The 21439-nt window shown below is 36.2% G+C and overlaps 1 protein-coding gene across 4 annotated transcripts in view; it reads right to left on the bottom strand.

The window, feature by feature from the left end:
- Positions 1 to 21439, bottom strand: part of SYT14 (synaptotagmin 14) — a 174673-nt gene that overhangs the window by 53453 nt on the left and 99781 nt on the right. For all 4 annotated transcript variants that reach the window (XM_016158562.2, XM_016158565.2, XM_036234468.1 and 1 more), the window contains one exon: positions 3943 to 4214. In XM_016158562.2, the coding sequence (XP_016014048.1) occupies positions 3943 to 4214 (272 nt within the window). The remainder of the gene's footprint in view (positions 1 to 3942; positions 4215 to 21439) is intronic.

Raw genomic sequence — 21439 nt, 5'->3', positions numbered from 1 at the left:
CACTTAGGCTTAAAAATCAATTGAAATGTGAAATATGAGAGTTTAAAACAAAGGCCTTAAAATATTTGCAGCCAAATACTTATTTTCCATAACATATACTATTCTAATTTTTAACCAGAATTTAAAACTACGTACTATTTCTAATAGTAAGTACTGTTGAAAATGGCAGAATACACACTTCAGAAGTTCAAGAAAGACTAAAACTGTTCATTTTAATTATGAGATTAAAAGAAATTGTACCCAGTTTGCCTGTAATTGTTGTCTCTCATTCCTGCCAGTGTAAATATATGGAATGTAACAGAAGTTTCAGCTAGAAACCAACAGTGCCAAACCCAGGTTTCTGACCCTCCAACTATACCATTTGCTCCTTCGAGTATTTTAACAAATCTTAAATATTTTTCACTTTACGATATACACCAATTTTATAATTTTCTAAATTTTTCTTAACTTTATTTACTGCGTGCTAGTAGTCATGACTCCTGACTCCCAGACTTCTGTTTTGGCATTTCCCAGAAAAACTACCTGAGTTTTAGCCAGAAACACACTGCCTCACAGGAGACTATACTTCAAAAAATTTCCTTATAGTTGATATGACTATGAGACTCAGCTCTGGCCAGTGGGAGGCAAACAGAAGTTACGCATGAAGCATCCAGATCAGGCTTGCTCTCTCTCTTGCTGTTCCCACAGAAGAGCAGATACACAGAGGGTGCGTGGGTCAGCATGGACCCTGGGGACTAGAGCACAACCCTAGGGGAGGGAAGAGTGAAAGAAAAGAAGGAACGGGGCCCCAACTGATATTGTAGAGCAAAGCCACCTACTCACCCTGGACCATTGTTAGTGGTTTTAGCCACTGCATTTGACTCCTTGGTATGGCAGCTTAACACGTCCACTATTATATCTACTATATGCCAGGCGAGATGCAGCAAAAAAAATAAAAAAGACACAAGTCCTTGACCTTATAAATCTTACATGTCTACCTCTGGTGACCCACTTGGTAACATGAAAAAAAAAAAAGATGACAAATGAAGAACAATACTTGAGAGAGGGAACAAAGTCTCATATGAGACTTGTTTTTCACTGCAATAAGATTAAACATGATAACTATATTCCTACTCTGTAAAAAAAAAATTTATATTTAGAGAAAAATGTTTTAATGCATGCCACTTTATAATGGTAATTAAAGATGATTAATTATATGGCTTTGATTTTTCAATTAAATATTTTCTAAAATAGAGTCAGAACAGCTAAGATTTTAAGACAATAAAAATTTTCATAAGGTTTTAGACAGCTATTTCTGAGTTTTGTTTCTCTTGGGGTCCCCTCAATTTGTTTTCCTGGGCATTCTGACAATTCTCATGAAACTGAAGGTTAAAAGAGTGGGACCTTTGGAGAGTGATCTAATATTTGAATTCTGCAAATAGGCAATTAGAAAATCATCCTTCCTTTCAAGGTGTCTTAATCAAAGTTTTGAATAATCTTCAGCTGGCAACAGGTCAACACCAGAGGTTCTGAACTCCTTGTCATGGAACTCTTCCGAACCCTCGGTCTCTCCCAGTTCAACAGTGTATGTGGGTAGTCTCTAAGATAGCTATACCCTGAATTAAACCAAGAGGAAAATAAGAATATTGTATCTGATTAATATGTATTAAAGGAAAAGTGAAAAGTGAAATAAGCTTGAAAAAAACACAAGAGTGAATTTTATACTAACACAGGCTATCGGCACCTAAGTATTTGTGTACTGTGCATTTGCTCTACTGTTTGAATATATTCAATTCTGCTATAGAAGACACAAAACCAAGCAGGGTAGAGGAAAGTCATAAGAAGTGTTAATAGAAATAGCAAGTTAGCAGCTTCTGATATACGGGCAAAAACTCACAGGCTGTGTTAACTATAGATAATGAGTAAGGAAATAAGAGACACAGGCAGAATTCTGAAGATGTGTTAAATATAGACAGTAACTAAGTCACTAACTTGTAAGATATGTTAAAGACAGAATATATAGAAAATATGATATAACAAATGAGTATTTCCTATGAAAAGGAATGGAAAGCCCAAGACACGATCATGTCATCTCTGGGCTAACAGCTCTGTCACCCGTGTGTTTTATTTAAGAAATGCAGATAAAACCTATGGCTATTTAAAAGGCCAACTGGCAAGTTTTACTGGTGACCAGGGGTACTTGCCCCTGCCTCTCTCCCATAAAACAAGTTAGATGTTTTTGGCCCTAGGCACCTGTGCAAATCATGCCTCTGGTTCTTGTTACACCACCATAATTGGGGAATGCAATGGAGCAGAAAGAATGAGATGGGACATATGGGCATTACGTAAACCAGGATTCATACAGTGTGGTTCTGCCACCTGTAACTGCTGGTATCCTACTGAAGTGTGTTAACCTACCTCTTCTTGATCGTCTCACTTTAAATTTGAAATTGATTAAAACACACATGTATGCACATATACACACACATGCACATGTGTTCGCAGAGTATAATCTGAGCATCTTAATTTGGCCCAGGAGTCCTCTGGGATAGCTTGCCTGGTGGTGTACCTGAAAGGGGTCAATGGCATCGCAGTAATGTAGTTGTTAAGAGCACTGATTTTGTAGGCAGGCAGACCTGGGTTTGAATTACAGTTGTACCATTTAAGAACTGCTTATACTTGGGCAAATGGCTTAACAATTTGAATCTTCATGTATTCATTTGTAAAACAGAAATAGTAACTTCCTGAAGACGAGGTTGCTAGAATTAAACGAGCTATGTAAAGTTCACAGCAAAATTTCTGCCACAACTGGTGATAGCTATTATTGTTGTTGTTAATTCCAAATTCCAGGCTTCACCAGTAACTTATTAACTATCTTTATAGTCTGCTAACCTACTAGACAGCTGCCTCTAATGTGTTCAGATATAGAACACCGAGAAACAGTCTATGTGAAAGATCATGAAATATCGATTTATTAAACTTACAATACCAATGCAGAATTTTCTTCTAAGTTAGATACTAAATTATAATACAAGAAATAGTAGAAAAGTAGAAAAACAGATAAAAACTGTTTTTAGAATTATGAAAGATAAATTTAAAATTACGGAAATTCTATTTCTAGCGCTCCCTCCATTATTTAATTTTGGCAGTAAATGAAAATTCACCTAGTAATAAAACTGACACACTACAGTTTTATGAAGTACTCTCTGGGACGAAAGTTATAAAAACTTAGAATCTAAAAAAAAAAAAATTTCAAAGTAAACACTACCTTATAAAAACCTATAGATTACTTTTATAATTTTTATCATTAAAGATTAAAATAAATTTTTTAGAACATGAAAGACTTCAAAAGTGTAACACCCTTATTTTTGTTGTCATTTTCATATTTTTTGCTCCAAAAAAGAAAATAACTTAAAACACAACCAACCACTCTGAATGCATGATGCCATGAATTTCAATTTCATTAGTAAAACTGAACATGACTTATCTCGTCCATATTCTATGATATGAAAATGCAAAAATGTTATTTTGAAAGACTTGTAAAGCATTAATGGGCAACCTCCCCATAGTAAAAATAGCCCAAATAAAATAACATTTAAAAAGACAGAAACATAAACAGGAACCTCAAGATCAAAGAAACAGGTAAATAATTCCGAAACGTTTTCTATAAAATGTTTTTTTAAAAACCTATCTTGAGATTGAAACTTGGGGGAAGATCATTTTTCAACATCTTGTGTACTGCTCTCCGTTCTAGGTACCCATCTTCCTTTGTGGAGGGGAGATGAATAATGGTTGGGCCACCCCTGATAAGTCTCCTGGATAAAGATCAGATCTAGGATAGAAACTGGTACCATAAGCCACGAAGGACAAGACAGTGATAAAATCTTCTTACCAAGAAGAGAAGCACAGGATAATCATCTTCCGAATAACATTCATTTAAAAAATCTACGTGCTTTTACTTACTTCAGGGCTCAGGACTGCAGTGCTGTCACTTGGAACATCTTCTTCATATCCTTTATTATGAAAACTTTCTATTTCATGACCTGTGCTTCCTTCACTTGGGCACTTGTTATATGAGCATCTTGGACTGTTGCTGCAGTGGGAAAATTCACATTTACTGTCCCCAATTTCTGAGGGTGTACATGAGAGATGGGGAGAACCACTGTCATCCTGATATGGTGGTGGCTGCAATTCGTCCAGTGGGGGTGTTCTTCTCATTCTCTGAATGCAGTTTCCTGATAATGATTAAGAATCTGGTCACTGTTTCCAATTAGCCTCAACATGCAGTACAGTCCACAATAATTGTAAATAACTTTTAAAAAATGGATTAAAAACGTGTGGCAATGTAGCTATTAGATTTACTAATGAGTTTTCTTTCCCAGTTCAGATACAGAAATAACCTATCTGGTTTCCCGCTCCTCTCTTACTGGACAATAAGATCAGGAAAAATAAAAGTCATATCCTAAGACAGATCCTGTTACATATTATAAAAATAGGAGAGTGACAAATATTAGTGAAATGACATATTTATTTAGTTTTTCCTTTTAAAATAATACTGAAGCATACATACTGCATCTGCTCCCTTAGATCTGTGGCCTCCCTAGCCCTCATAGGTAAAAATACAGTAGGTAAAACAAACATAAAAAATTCATTTATTTTCTTAAGTTATTGAGATGAACTTATACTAGCATTCAGCTTAACAGTGTCAGAAACTACTTTTCACATCTATGCTAGATCCCGAATCCTTAAACGAAGTGCATTGTGAATCAAGGCCTATACCCCATAGACCAGCAGAGGCTGACGGCTACATTCCATCTGAGTCCAGCTCCATTATCAGGAGGTCCCTCCCTGCCTCATTCTATTCTATGTCTGTACTCCTTCTGAAGTATGGCTCTCTCTTGTCTGCAGCACGCATCTCTACCTCCAGCAGTTAATTTGAAACCACATTTTCTTTCACTCTTAAATCATCCTTTTAATGTTTTCCTCAATGACTGAGAATAAACATGTCTATGAATAGGAAAGAGGTTGGGGCAGGAGGGGGACGTAAGGAAACAGAGTTCAGTATACAATTTAAGAATAGCTAAGTCTTTGTAGATGAATCCTGAATGCCATACCAGATATTAAATTTAAACACTGTTCAGTTTTTCTTTTTAATGGACTATGAATCTTTCTCAAAAGAGGGACCCTGAAAAAAGATAGCTTATATTATACTTCTTATAATGGGATTTAGTTAAAATGTTCAATAGGTCTTCTGTTCTAATAGAAAACTTAACACAAAAACTATAAAACTCATTTAAAAATGATTACAACACCTGGTTCAAATGAAAAATATTAATTTGTAGGAACAGCACAAATCTGCACATTTGCTCAGAAGTACTAATTCTGAAAGGAAAATTAAATGTCTTATGTAGTGGGTCAAACATACTAACTTCAGTTTATAAAACATATGCAAAAAATAGCAGTTACTGAAATCATACAGTGAAAGCTACACTTGAGAAAAGAAGAGAGGTTAAATAAATACCCTGCAGGTAATAGCCAATAAAAAACAATATCTCAGATTTCAGAGTGGAGCTTCCGGGAAAGCTTTTGTTTTCTGATAAGTGCAGGCAGACTGATTTGGGATGCCCCTTCTGTCTGCTGGCCTCTCCCTATCCTCCTGCCTGGAGGTGCAGCAGCCATCCTGTAACCACGAAATAACAAGCAAGAAAATAAGAGCGAAGGATGGAAAAGCAGAAAAACAAAGAATCTGGGTGTCTGAAATACCACTAGGTCCCTAGCTCCTTGGTGCCCGATATAAATCCATATTTGTTAGAAACAAAACAATACAAAACAAAATACCTCCAAAACAAACAAACAAAAACCTAGCAACAAAAAATTGATAGTTGGATTTCTGTTGTTTCCAAATATATCCTCTACTGGCAATTTTTAAATCATTAAACCAGTCTTGGTTTAATATACTTGAATCCCTTCCCTTAAGAATGTATATTTAACCATCTATTGAATTATAAATTAAATGATATTTATTGTAACATGAAGTTAATAAAAATTTTTCAAATGTAGTGGTTCTAGGAGTCAGCATAGCATCATTTTCCTTTACTTTTATTTTATTTCTTAAAGAGAGGTGATCTTTCCCAGAGGTCTCTCAGGATATTACTCACCAGACAGAATCGGGTCACATGTCTATTTCTAAACCCATTTCTGGTAGGGGGTATGGAATTAGCATAATTGGCTTAGATTAATCAGAAGCCATCAAATTAAAGCTTGGGATGGAGTCAATTTCACTTTTTTCATATCTATATGGAAAAGAGTAGATGCCACTCACCAAGAAAAAATGAGAGAAGACTCATAAATAAAATTAGAAATGAAAGAGGAGCTATTACAACTGATATTACAAATACAAAGAATCATAAGAGACTACTATGAACAACTAGATGCCAAAAAACTGGACCACCTAGAGGAAATGGATAAATTTCTAGAAACAGACAACCTACTAAGGCTGAATCTAGCAGATATAGAAAATCTAAACAAATAGACCAATTACTGCTAAGGAGTTTAACTCAGTAATCAAACATCTGCTAATAAGTAAAAGTCCAGGACCAGATGGCTTCACTGTTGAATTCTATCAAACATTTACAGAAGAATTAATACCAATCCTTTTCAAACTCTTAAAAAAAGAGAGAGAAAGAAAAGAAAAGAAAGAAAGAAAAAAAGGAAAAACCTCCAAATTCATTTTACCAGGCCAGCATTACTGTGGTACCAAAGCCAGACAAGAACATTATAAGGAAATTACAAGTCGATATCTCTGATGAAGATAGATGCAAAAATCCTCAACAAAATATTAGTAAACTGATTACAACAATACATTAAAAAAAATTATACAGCATGATCAAGTGGGATTTATTCTTGGTATGCAAGGATAGTTCAACACCCTCAAATCAATCAGCATGTAATATTCTACATTAACAAAATGAAGAAAAATCTTATGATCATCTTAATAGATGCAAAAAAGCATTTGGAAAAATTCAATATCCATTCATGATAAAAACTCTCAGAAAATGTGTATAGAGGGAACACACATCGACATAATAAAGGTCATGTGTGATAAACCCACAGCTAACATCATACTCAACATAAAAGCTGAAAGCTTTCCCTCTGAGATCGGGGGCAACACAAAGACGCCAACTCTCACCAATTTCATCCAACACAGTACCGGAAGTCCCAGCCAGAACGGTTATGCAAGACAACAAAAGGTGTTCACACCGGAAAGGAAGAAATAAAGCTGTCTATTTACAGATGACGTATTACATATATAAATCCTTAATGACTACACACACACTTGGTAGAACTAACCAACGAATTTGGTAAAGTAGAATACAAAATCAATATCAAAAGTCAGAAGAAGAAATTTCTAGAAATCCCATTTACAATTGCATTAAATGCATAAAATATCTAGGAATAAATTTAATCAAGGAAGTGAAAAATCTGTACACTAAAAACTATAATCACTGATGAAAGAAACAGAAGATGACATAAATAAGTAGAGCCATTCCATGCTCACAGAGTGGAAGAATGCTGTTTAAATGTTCATACTACCCAAAGCAATCTAGAGATTCAACACAATCGCTACCAAAATTCCAAAGGCATTTGTCATAGAATAGAAAAAACAATCCTAAAATTAGTAGGGAGCCACAGAGGACTCCCAATGGCCAAAGCAATCTTGAAAAAGAACAAGGCTAGAAATATCACATTTCCTGATTTCAAACTACATTAAAAAGCCATAATCAAAACAGTATGGTACTGACACAAAAGCAGACACATACAGCAATAGAAGAGAGCCCGGAATAAACCTGCACATCATGGTCAATCAATTTACAACAAAGGAGTCAAGAATATACAATACAGAAGGACAATCTCTATAATACATGGTGCTGGGAAAACTGGACAGCCACATGTGAAGAATGAAACTGGACAACTATCTTACACCACACACAAAAATTAACTCAAATGGGTTGAAGACTTGAACATAGGACCTGAGACCATAAAACTCCTGGAAGAAAACAGAGGGGGTAAACTCTCTGACACTCATCTTGACAATGATATTTTGGATTTAACGACAAAAGCGAGACCAACAAAAGCAAAAATCAGTAAGCGAAACCATACCAAACTAAAAAACTCTACGGCAAAGGAAATCATCAACATATGAAAAGACAACCTATCCAATGGGAGAAAATATTTGCAAATCAGATATCAGATAACGGGTTAATGTACAAAACATATAAACGACTCATACAACTCAAAAGCAAAGAAAACAATCTGATTTAAAATGGACAGAGGAACTAAATAGACATTTTTCCAAAGACACCCAAATGAGCACTATGTACATGAAAAGGTGCTCAACATCACTAATCATCAGGGAAATGCAAATCAAAACCACAGTGAGATATCGTCTCAGACCTGTTAGAACGACTATTAACAAAAAGACAAGGGATAATAAGGGACGTAGAGAAAAGAGAACACTTGTGCACTGTTGGTGGGAATGTAAACTGGTGAAGCCACCATGAAAACAGTATGGAGGTTCCTCTAAAAACAGGACTACCATATGATCCAGTATTTCCACCTGCATATTTATCTGAAGGGAAAAAAAATCACTACATTGAAAACACATCTGTACTTTCATGTTCATTGCAGCATTATTTATAATAGCCAAAACACAGAAACAACTTAAGTGTCCACTGACAGATGAATGGATAAAGAAAATGTGATACATGCACACACACACACACACACACACATACACACACACACACACCAGAAATATTATTCAGCCATAAGAAACTAATCCTGCCATTTGTGACAACATAGTTGGACCTTAAAGGCATTATACTAAGCAAAATAAGTCAGAGAGAAAAAGATAAATACTACGTGATGTGACTTATATGTGGAATCCAAAACAACTGAACTCAGACATAGCAGAGGTGGGCGTGGGGGATAGGAGAAATGGGTGAAGGTTGTCAAAAAGTATAAACTTCTAGATGAACAAGTCCTGGGAATGTAATGTATAGAACAGTGGCTAGAGTTAACTAAATTGTATTGCATATCTGAAAGTTGCTAAGAGAGATCTTAAAAGTTCTTATTAGAAAAATATATATAACTATGTGAGGTGACTGATATTAACTAAACTTGCTGTGGTACACATTTCGCAATATATACACGTATCGAATAATTATGGTGCATACTTTGTTGCATGCCAACGAAACTAGAAAAAGAAAAGTAAAAAATAAATACGTATGAATCAAAAGCAAAAATAAATAAATACATACATAAATGAATGAATGAATGAATGAATAAATAAATAAATAAATAAATAAAGTTGATGCCTAAAACATATAGGGTCCAGGAAAGAGGAGCATAAAGGATGTTGGCTAGAAAAACCAACATGGCCAAGTTCCTGCCTTTCTTATCTTTCAATCTAGTAATCTGATTTGTTTTCATCTTTATTAAAATATCTTCTCTTTCTGTGACTCTTCCCTTTTCTCGACTTCCTTTTGATGTGGGATCCGCACAATATAATTTCTGTCTGGTAATGTTACACCTTACGCCTCGGTTTACTTTTCCCTGTCTAGGTGCCTGCCAACTGGGGTATTTACACAGCTGAGCCACAGTTTAGATTCAGTGTACCTGTGCTCCAGAGACTAAGGTACAATTTACTCAAAACAGGGTTAGTGACATTTAAAGATGCCAAGTAGGCTCCATGGGTAGACCTCACTACTGTTTCTGGATTTGAGAGAAACCATTTTTTAAAGCTGCAAATTGAAATATGTAAATCATTTGGAATATAAAATAGATATATTATATTCATAAATGTAAGTTATAAATTATATTATAAATTATTATATAAATCCTCAGTTTTGAAAATACCACCTTTTCTTTACTTCTATACAAATGTATGTCAAATAGAAATTCCATTCAAATGATACAATTAAGAAGATTTCACCTTTTTAAAACTTTGAAATAATCCTTTTTTTCTCTGACTACTTCATATTGTCTACACAGTGTAATAACTAAGAATTGGCTTAAATTTAACTGACGTTGGAAAAATTTTAAGATAATTGTTTTACAAAGTAACAATTTATAATGTAATTGTTAAATTACACTGTAAACACCAAACCTTGAGAAGAAATTTCTAGCGGGATGATCAAACGCCAAAATGATGATGCCATACTATCACTCTATCCTGCGTTTTACAATGTAATTTCATACCCTATTTTACAGAAATGATATCTCCATAAAAAGGTTCCTGCACGAGTATATTTTAAGCATTTTAATCTACCATCTGCATATTGCACAGCACCTACAGCGCAAGACAAAGTGTCTTCTAACCGTGGGAGAAACAGGATGCATACAACCTATAATTCTTAACATTATGTTTTAAGACAGTGGTTTTCAAAGTTTGAGAACTGAAGCTCTAAAAAGGTGGTGAATACACATTTGTAGAATTCCCTGTTCCAGTGCCTGTGGAAATTTGCCAAAATTGATTCGAGAGTGCATAATAAATTAAGGCTCAACACATTTCACAAAATTGGAATGTAAAAAGGATGTCATCTGACCACAGTAGAATTAAACTAGAAATCAGGAAAATAGAAATTTAAAAAATCTATAAAAATCTAAATAAAATAACAAGAAATTAAAATATACTTCTAAATAACCAGTGGATCAATGAAAAAAAAAATCACAAAAGAAACTAGGAGAAATGAAATAATAAAGAGCAGAAGTCAAACAGAAAACAGGCATATGACGGACAGAACCAGCGAACCAAAATAAAATCTGTTGAGAACACTAACGAAATTGGTAAACTACTAGAAGGGGCTAATCAGGAAGAAAGAGAGAGATGGCATAAATTATTAATATCAGGAATAAAACAGAAGAGTTAATTTGCAAATCCTTCGGCCATTAAAAGGACAGCAAGCTTCCCCTTTGTCCTTCCCTTTTTGAAAATTTCAATCCTACAGCTATGCAGTGGGACGGAGGGAGACGGTGGCCTGCTCTGGTGGTAGCATGACAAGCTGCTGCGGCCCCGAGCCTAGTGTCAGAGACAGAGGGGGATAGGGACGATGTCCACCTGTGGGGGAAGCCTAGTGTGCTATTTTGGTGACCAAAAGAGACGAAAAGCTATCCAGGTCAACACGGGGGCAGCACAGCGGGCGGCGTCCGAGCCCAGGCGCGGTAAGGAGGGCCTCGCTCAGGGCGAAGCCAGAAGTGAGGGGCCAGAGCTTGGGCAGGGTAAGGGGGCATCCACACACGGCAGCCCACAGAGCGTGCTGGAGCCAAGCTGAGTGAGAAAGCCCAGCGTGGGGCAAGAGCACTCCAATAGGGCGAGGAGCGCGTCTACCTTGTGCGAGAGTCACAGCCATGGAAGGGGGTCTGGTGTGCACTGTCAAAGCCCAGGAAGGCCGAGGAGGGCCTCCATACAGAGGTGTACCTGGTGAAGGAGGCAGGCATCCACGCAGACAGGTGGCCTCACTCAGGAAAACCAGAGCCTACATGAGCTCGGGAGGGGATCCCCATGTGAGGGTAACCTAGAATGTGACACCAGACCCTGAGCAGGCAATCTGAGCTCAGGTCTAGTGATGAGAACATCCAGTGTGGGCTGAGCTGGACTGGGCTGTCGGACCCATGCTCTGAGGGTCGTGAGGACATGCATGAGTGGGAAAGTCTGCATGGAATATGAGAACCCAAATGGGGTGGGGGACGTGCATACAGAGAGAGGGGGACTGAGCTAATAATATTAAGGTTAATAAAAGCCAGCTTGCAGTGCTGGAGAACAAAGTTAGAATTATGGAAAGGGGAAAAACCAGAACAAACTCTGTGGTGTTGTTAGAATTGAAGGTATCAGTGTGAACTCAGTTTTTAAATAATAGGTAGAATATTCATATATTTATGGACATAAACACACACACATCTGAGAGCATCCTAGCTCTGTCCACTGGAGGGGTTTAAGAACAATACCTCAATAGCAGTGAGCATATCCAGTGCCTATTTCTTGGCTTCTAAATCTGTTCTTCACTAAAAGGAACAAGAACTCCACGAAGAAATGGCTAATTCCAGGGTTGGAAAAGGGAAAGTACAAGACAAATTCAGAAAAGCCTGTTGTGCAGAGAGTAGGGACTTGTGCAAAGAACGACGGGGATGTGTCAAAGGACAAAGAAGCCGGCTTAAAAGGTTAGCACTGACCAAATCCCACCAACGCTCTGAGCTTCCAGGTAAATAATTATGGTAACTGATAAGAACACATTCAGGAAAAAAGAGGAAACTATGAGTCCATTTAGATACAAATAAATATATGAATAAACTGAAAGACTCTTAAGGAACAGGTTATGTACAAAGTTACAAAGTACCTTCTGACAAAGTACTTATTAATTCGCAGAGAAACTTTCCAGTGGAGAAGCCTAGTAGATACCTTCTTAATGAAGAGATAAAAGTAAACGTTATGAGTAATGGGACAAATCAAAATTGCGCATCATCTGATAACATGCAATGAGAGGAATACAGCAGCATTTCTGTGGTATTCTAGCTAAAAGAGCATAACCTGAATCCAATCAGGAGAAATATCAAACTCAAATGTCCCCAAAAGAACCTGGGTTGTAATCTTCAAAATGAAATGACCGAGGAACTGCTCTAGACTGAAGGAGACTAAAGAGACAGGACCAACAAGTGTAAAGCATGATTTTGAACCAGACCCTTTTGCTATAATGAACATTATTAGGAAAACTGTTGACCATGAATAAGTTCTGAGGATTAAATGATAATAATATTTCAATGTTAACATTTTAATTTTGATGGTCGTATTGTGGTTAAGAGAATAATATTCCTGTTTGTAGATAATACATACACTAACGCATTCGAGGGCGATGACGCGGCAGGTCAGCGGGCAGCTTGACCTCAAACGGCTAACGAGGTTAAAAAGGACATTGTATTGTTTTTCCAACTTTTGTTAATTTTGTGCCTGGTTTTAAAATACCTCCATAAAAAAGACATCTTAATACCTTTTGAAAATAAATTTGAAAAGCAGATGATATGACAAATTCCTGGAGAAACACAACCTATCAAAACAAATCCGAGAAGAAACAGGAAAATTACATACTCTTAATTCTGTTACAGAAATTGAATTCATATATAAAACCTTCCCAACAAAGCAAATTCCAGGCCCAGATGGTTTCAATGGTGAATTTACCATTTAAGGAAGAAAAAACACCAATCTCATACAAAATATTTCAGATAATACAAAAAAGAGGAAACACTTCTGATATTATTTTATGAGGCCGGCATAACCTTGACAACAGGGCCTGATACAATATCTTACAGGAAAAGAATATGCCAATCCCTCTTGTGAACATATATACAAAAACTCTATATAAAATATTAGCAGACTAAACCCAGAGTCGTATAAACAGAGTACTTACTACATTACCACTGACTTGGGTTTATACTAGGAATGTAAAGTTATTCTATAAATGCAAGGAGAATTTAACATTAGAAAATTCATCTAATCCACTGTATTGAAAGAATGAAGGTAAAAAGTAATGTGATAATTGTAACAGATTTAAAAAGCATTTGATAAAATTCATTATCCATTCACGATAAAAATCTCTGCAGAAACTAGAAATAGAGGGCAATTTTCTTTATCCCATAAAGTGTATCTCTCAAAATCCTACAGCAAACGTCATATTTAATGGTGAAATAAATGTTGAAAGCTTTACCTCTGAGATAGGGAATAAGACAAGGATGGCTGATATCACCACTTCTACTTAACAATGTACTGGAGGTCCTGGACAGTACAATAAGGTGAGAAAAAGACGATGTAAAAGGATTGGAAAGAAAGAAATAAAATATTACTCTCAGATGACAACTGTGATACAGAAATACCAAAATAACTTATTAGAGATAAATTAGGTAGAAGCAAATTTAGCAAGGTCACCAGATATAAGATCAACACCAAAGTAAATCAGTGTCTACACACGTGCAATGAACAATTAGAGGGTGAAATTTAAAAATGATCCCGCGTTTCACAGCATCGGATAACATTAAACACCTGAGAATAAATCTAAGCAATCACCTTGCTGTTATTTTTCTTCCAGTTCTTGAGTTTATGGTTAGAATACATACTCTTAGCAACTGGCTGACCCACTCCTTGCTTTTCTAAGCAGCCAGTGGCTGCCTGGTAGAGCAAGGGACAGGTGGAAACCACCGAAGCTTCCTCCCTCCAACAAGAAGAAATCCCCAGGGAAAAGCAGAGGTTAGTCTATCATCAGAGACTTGAGGACTGCAGGTCTGGCGAATGTCTTCACTAGTTTTGTCACTGAAAAAACTAATAGGCTTGATAAATGATGGCAGATTATCATAAACTTAATAATGTGACTTCGACTGGAGTTGCCACTCCAGACGGAGTCTTCCTGAGCAAATGAAGACTGCCTTGATATTTGATACGCAGCTTTAACTTAGCAAATGTTATTTTTTTTCACAACAATCCGGAGAACAAAAGTAACAGGTTGTTTCACTGGGCAAGGGCAGCAAACTTCTAAAATAGTCTCGTTCTGTGCCATGATTTGCTCTGCAGAGACCTTGGTTGCCTCAACATTCCACACGGCATCTACTTGATCCAGCTGTGTCTGACGGCAAGCTATTAGGGCCGGAAGAGTTAGGAGATGAAGTGCTTTGGCAAATATACACGTATGACAGAACTGAGAACACATCTTATGAAAATGCAGGGGCTTGCCTCCTTGACAAAGTTCCTGAGACCCAGGGGCGTGGTGGAATACTCCTCCTAAAGTCAAAGAGAATGTATTATCCCTTGTCTGCCTCCCACTAAGGAGGCGGCAAAATGTCTGGCTGGCCCCTTTGCACTTTGAAAGCAGCATATCCCACATTTGAGTATACAGCTCTGATCCATTTAAAAAATAAAATGAAAAGCTATTAGCTTCGAGCAGCACCCTGAGTAAGATAAGTCTCTCCAGATGATCCAGGATACAATGGAGTAAGCTTTACACTTGACCTTTAAGAGCCAGCAAACCAAATGGTCCTCATTTGATTTGTAGGTCATCATGTTCATAAGTATAACAGACGCTGTGATGACAGAATTGCATTGGAGGCCTCTAGATATTTTTAATAAGATTTTTTGCTCCTCCAACCACTTTTTTAGAAGAGTTCTTATTATTTCGTACTATGCCTTCAAACTCTAACCTTTCTTGCTTTATTTTCCTGATGGTTTGAAATAATTACTGATTCAAACCATACTCCACATATAGATAGCAACTTTTACCAAGTACAATCTTACGCTGTATGTTTTCTGGGTAAAAAAAAAAAATCAATTCATTGCTTCTCATTTCTTGACTCTAAGGTTCTGATAAAAGATCGTACTCACTTCAGCAAATGAAATGAAAAGGTGTTTGTCTGTTTGTTTTTGAGAAACAGCTCCTGGTGTACTTCCGGTATCAGACAGAGACTAACTGGAGGATTAAGGGACACCAGTGACAATGTGATCCGAGCTCTCTGCTATGGAGTGGACAGCACGTGATCACCTGGCTATAAAGCTGGGCATGCCAAGCTGTACTCCACCATCGAGGGGGACTGGCAGATGCTGGGTGAGGGCCACGCAGGCTCTGAAGGTATTGTAGTTACGCCTGTTGTATCTTGCAGAACCTGCATGCACAAATACTACAATTTCTAACATTTAACCTCACATATTCTAAGTCTAATACTTCCAGATTAAAAAAGTTTCTAAATCTTATAACAACTGCATTACTCTACTTGGCTTTGCTCTTTGGGTTGAATTCCTGTTATTTAATAACAACTGAAAAAATATGAACATTTAACATTAACTTTTCTACTCATTCTAGGAATAGCATCAAAGGATTTCACAATTGAGCTCAGCACGACTTGTTCAAATGAATCTCTAATCCTATCCTTAATCATATTAATCTTTAATCAAAAGATTTTCCAGATGTTTCACTATCACATTATTGTCAGGATATAATTCAAACTCACTACAGACGATATGATGATGACGATACGTTGTGTTTTGTGAATGTGCTCTGGAACTAGGTGTTCTGTAATTAAGCACGGGTTAATATAATTGGCTAGTTCACGATGTTCATGATGCCAAGGCTTATGTTAATTTCTCCAATTGTGTTCATACGATGTTAAATCCTACCTCCTTAACTCTACCCAGAAGCAGACTTAGCCTTGCTCAGGTCATGAAGGTAAATATTTTGTTCTTATCTTACAGGGTGATAGTACTACAGGGCCAGTTCAATAATCACTAACTGCCTGCGCATCACTTTCAGGACAACATTCTAGATGATTTTTCACATGCTCTAAAAACCCTTCAGTAACCTAGCTCCTGCCTACTGCTCCAGCTTCCTTGCTCAGCCCTTTCTCTTCCTGAAACCTTTACATCCCTCAACCCAGTCATGGAAATAGTCTAGCCGCATCCTCAGTGTGCTATGCTCCTTTATGCCGCCTGTGGTACATGCTTCTCTGTCTGTCTGGGGTATCTTTCACCTCCTCCCCTCTTTTATCTAGATAATTTCACATTTTGTCCTTCAAGGATCAGTTTAGTTGTTCGCCCTGAAAAATTTCAAAGATATCCTCTCTGCGATCTTCCCAGTCGTATTCATTGCCCTCCCCCAAACGCATGCGTGATGCATGCGCACTGGGCTAAGCGTTTCTATTAAGTATTTCTACACACACTTTGCTTCCATCATCCACCCTGTAATTATTTGTTCAGATGTTATGAACAGCGAGCTCCCTGAGAAGAGCAGGTACTGTCTCTTTTTATCTTTGTGCCTTCAGTGCCTAGCAACTCAAAGCCTGAAACACGGTATCACTTAAAAACTTTGTTGAATAAAGAGCAAAACAATTGTTGCACGGGTTATTTCTTCAATATGAGCCAAACGCGACTGGCAGCGCAGTAAAACCTGGATTCGCAGACTATGAGCTCAAACTGTATTTTTTTGTTTCAACTTGAAAGAAATGAAAAAGCAGCTAATGTTAAGAGATGTTACAAGTTTCCCAATATTTTAGAACTCTTCTAACTAAAGCATGTCACAGAAATAAGGCAATGTGGAGAAGAGACTAAGAAAAACATCATTTAAAAAATTTCCTTCCAAAAACAAATGTGAAAAGGTCAACAGGAGTAGTTAAAATAATCTGATTAAGTCATATAAATCTAAATCTGAAAATGATTTGGGATTTCTTTCAGGAGATATTAGGAAGTTTTACTCACAAAATTGCCTAAATGATTCAATGAGATGACATATAGGAAATACCTACTATTGCTCCTGTTACAAGACTATTTTTATTTTAAATATTTAGAGTAGATATTTTAAATTTATTGCTATCAATTCCCTGAATCATCCTAAATAACACAGCAGTTTTTGAGAATTAAAAAGATGACTGGTATTCCTTACAAAACCTTACAGAATCAAATTAGGAAATCTTAGGGTTAAATTAACAATGCATATTTTATCACCTTTAAAATAATATAGGACAACTCAATATTAACAGCGATCAGTGGGATTTCTTCTTTTTATTTTGTTCAACTGTATCAAAAATACAAGACTCTGGATAAAACTCATAGTTGAATTTGGAAAGAAAATCTGCCCAAAATTACAATGCTAATTTCAATCAATATTTTCGTTTCTCATTTTTTCTGTGTTCAATGTTACTTGATTTTACCTGAAGAAAATATTTAATAAATGATGAGAAATAATATCAAGAGATTTCTACTTTTATGCATGAATAACTGGTATTGAGTTAGCCCTCATGCTGTAAGCAAGCATAAAACTGGACAAAATATATGAAGTAACACTGAAGAAACGGTGGCCTCAAACGTCTGTGTAGAGGGCTCCCATGAGTCCGTACCAAGAACTGGCTGTACATGTCAAAGCACCCGAGGCTCACTAGGTAGCAGGAACACAGAGGTATCAGAGGCCTATCAGTGCTGGAGAAACATTGTGCTGGGGAATTCAGAGTGCCTTCCTGTGATGGTTGGTTAGAGCATCCCAATTAAATCCTCTACTTTTTAAATCTACTTTATTGTGGTATAATTTATAGACAATAAAATCCACCCATATGCATGTATTTTGACAAATGTATAGTCCTGTAACCACCACCACACATGGGATATGGAACATCTCCATCCTCCATTACTTTATGTCCCTCTGTCTCCCAGAAGTCCAACCACAGGCCAACCACTGATATGCTTTCTTTCCAATAGTTATGCTTTTTATAGAATTTCATATAAATAGAATAATGCGGTACATATTCTTTTGTGTCTGGCATCTTTTACTTCCTGTAAATGCTTCTGCGATTCAACTATGTCACTGAATCTATCAGAAGTGTCTTACCTTTTATTAAGTTGTTTTCTGTTGCAGGGATACAATTTATCCTTTCAAACTGTTTTCCAGGTGGCTATACCTTTCTGCATTCTAACTTGCAATGTATGAGAATTCCATTCATTTCACATCTTCACCAATGTTTGGGACTGCCAGTTTTTAAAATTTTCACCATGGCTGTGTAGTGGTATCTCATTGTGGTTTTAGTTTGCATTTCCCTAAATGACTAATGATTTGAGCATCTTTCCATGAATTTATTGGTCATTCATATATCTTCTATAGTGATGCATCATTCAACTTTTGAACATTTTAAATCAGGTTCTTTGTTTATTATTGACTTGTAAAAGTTCTTTGTATAATCTGGTCTCAGTCCTTCATAAATTATATATTAACTGGTTTCCTTTTTCATTTCTTAAGTGTATTTTGAAGAGCAAAAGTTTTTTATTTTAATGTAGTCACAGTCATTTCAGATTTCTTCTGACTCATATGCTTTGATTCCTATTAATAAAATCTTTACTAACTCAAAGTCACAAAGATTTTCTATGTCTTGTCCTCGTAATTATGCTTTAGCTTTTACGTTTAGGTTTATGATCCATCTGGAATGTTTGTATAGGTGTGAGGCAAGGCTTGATACTTATTATTTTTCAACATGGCTATCCAGTTGTTCCAGCACCACTTATCAAAAGACTTTTTTTCCTAATTGGGCATCTTGTTGAAAGCAACTGTCACACATTTACGAGTCTGCTCTCTACATTCTCTTCTGTTTCATTGATCTATGTTTCTAGCCTTATGACAATAGCACTTTATTGACTACTGTAGCTTTATACTAAATCCTGAAATCAGGGAGTGTAAGTATGTCCTTTAACTGTGTTCTTTTCTACAACTGTTTTTAACTATTTTATGCCCTTTTGTTTTCCATAAATATTTTAGCCTGTTACATGTTACTGGGGGGAAAAAAGCCTGCTGGAATTAACTAGGGTCATATTCAATCCATAGACCAATCTGGGGAGATAAGACATCTTAACAATGTTGAGTCTTCTAATCACTGAATATCGTACACCACTACATTTAAATCTTCTTTATATTCTCTCAACAATGTTTTACAAGCTTTCAGTGTAAAGGTCTTTATTGTTCTTATTCCTAAGAACTGTTTTATAATGATACTATAAATGATATGGTTTTAAAACTACACTTTTCAACTGTTTTTGCTAATATACAGAAATACATTTGTTATCTGTACAAATACATTTGTCACCTGTTGTCCTAAAAATTCTTTGTAGATTTCTTAAAATTTCTACAGATAATGGTGTCATCTGCAAATATAGTTTGGCTTTTTCTTTTCCAATTTCTGTAACTTTTCTCATTCTTATTGTAACAGCTACACCATTGATTTAAAAAACAATGAATAAAAGTAGTGAGGGTGAAACTCCTTGCCATATTCCAGATTTTATCACAAAGCATTCAATATTTCACATTACCTTTGTGATTTTTTTTTGTATTACTTTGTTGTTTTGTTAGAGCCTATAATCACAGATTGAGAAAGTCTGCAGAAAGGTTTTATCATGCATGGAAACTGAATTTTGTCAAATGTATTTCTCCATCTAGGCGAGTGGATAATTATATGATTTTCTACTTTATTCTGTTATATGGAAAAATACACAGATTGACATCCCAATGTTAAACTAAATTTGCATTCCTAGGACGAATCCCACTTGGCCATGATAAGTTACCTTTATATTGCAGGGTTTAACTTGCTAATATTCCTCCAGGATTCTGCACTTAGGGACAGGAGCAACACTGGTCTTTCCCCACCTCTTCTTGTCCTTATCTTTTTTTGTTGTCTAGGTAATTCTAGGCTCATAAAATGACTTGGAAAATTTCCCTCCTTTTCCCCCCAAGTTTGTACTGAATTGGTAATATTTCCTTCTTAAATAGGTTTAGTAGAATTCATCAATGAAGCTATCTTGATCCAAAGTTTTCTCTGTGGAAGGTTTTTTAAAAAAATTTATTTATTTAAAATAGTTCAAGTATACAATACATTGGTTAGACATTTATGTAGTTCATAAAATGATCCCCCCAAATGCTCCCTCCCTCCCCTGGCCATCATCATATTAATGCTAACTGCATTCCCTCTGCCGTGCTCAAAATAGACTCTGTGGAAGGGCTTTTAACTACAAATACAAGGCACTTGAAATTAGCTCTCTTCTTGAGTGAGCTATGGTCATTTATGTCTATTAAAAAATTTATCTATTTCATTAGGTAAAATTTACTGGCATAAAATTATTCATGATATTCTCTTTTAACCCTCTTAATCAGGGGTCTCCAACCCTGAGCCACAGACAAGTACCGGTCTGTGGCCTGTTAGGAACCAGGCTACACAGCAAGAGGCAAACGAGCAGCCACTCCCCAGCACTAGCATCACTGCCTCAGCTGCATCTCAGAGCATCAGGCATTATGATTGCTGATGAAGCATTGGTCGCTGGTGCCAAAAAGGTTGGAGACCACTGCTCTTAATGTCCATAGGATCCACAATGATGTACCTATTTTATTCTTGACGATCATTTATGTCTTCCTCCTTTTTTACTGGCCAAAGTATGTAGAAGCTTATAAACGTTAATAATTTTCCAAGAACCAACTTTTGGCTTCATTGATTTCCTATTTTGTTCGTGCATTTCCTTATCTCATTGATTCCCACTCTTTATTATTTCCTTTCTTATGCTTACATTGTTTTGTAATTTACTAATTTCTTACAGTTTATGACTAATTTTCAACCTTTCTCTCTTTCTACTATGAGCAATTAATGTTATAAATTTCTGCCTGCGCACTGCTTATAGCTGAACCCCACAAATACTGATTGTTGTACTTTTATCTTCATTCGGCAACAAATACTAATTTCCCTTGTGACTGCTTCTTTGACCATTATTCAGGAGTTCTTTTTTACTTAATGGCAAAATATTTACACATTTTCTAGGTGTCTTACTATAATTGGTTTCTAACTTAATTCCACTGTGGACAGAGAACATAATCTTTGAGACTTCAATACTCTTTGCATTTAATGGCTTTTTAAA

This window comes from Rousettus aegyptiacus, unplaced genomic scaffold (genome assembly GCF_014176215.1).
Source record: "Rousettus aegyptiacus isolate mRouAeg1 unplaced genomic scaffold, mRouAeg1.p scaffold_m13_p_17, whole genome shotgun sequence".
NCBI lineage: Eukaryota > Metazoa > Chordata > Mammalia > Chiroptera > Pteropodidae > Rousettus > Rousettus aegyptiacus.
This window is presented reverse-complemented; position numbering and strand designations above follow the sequence as displayed.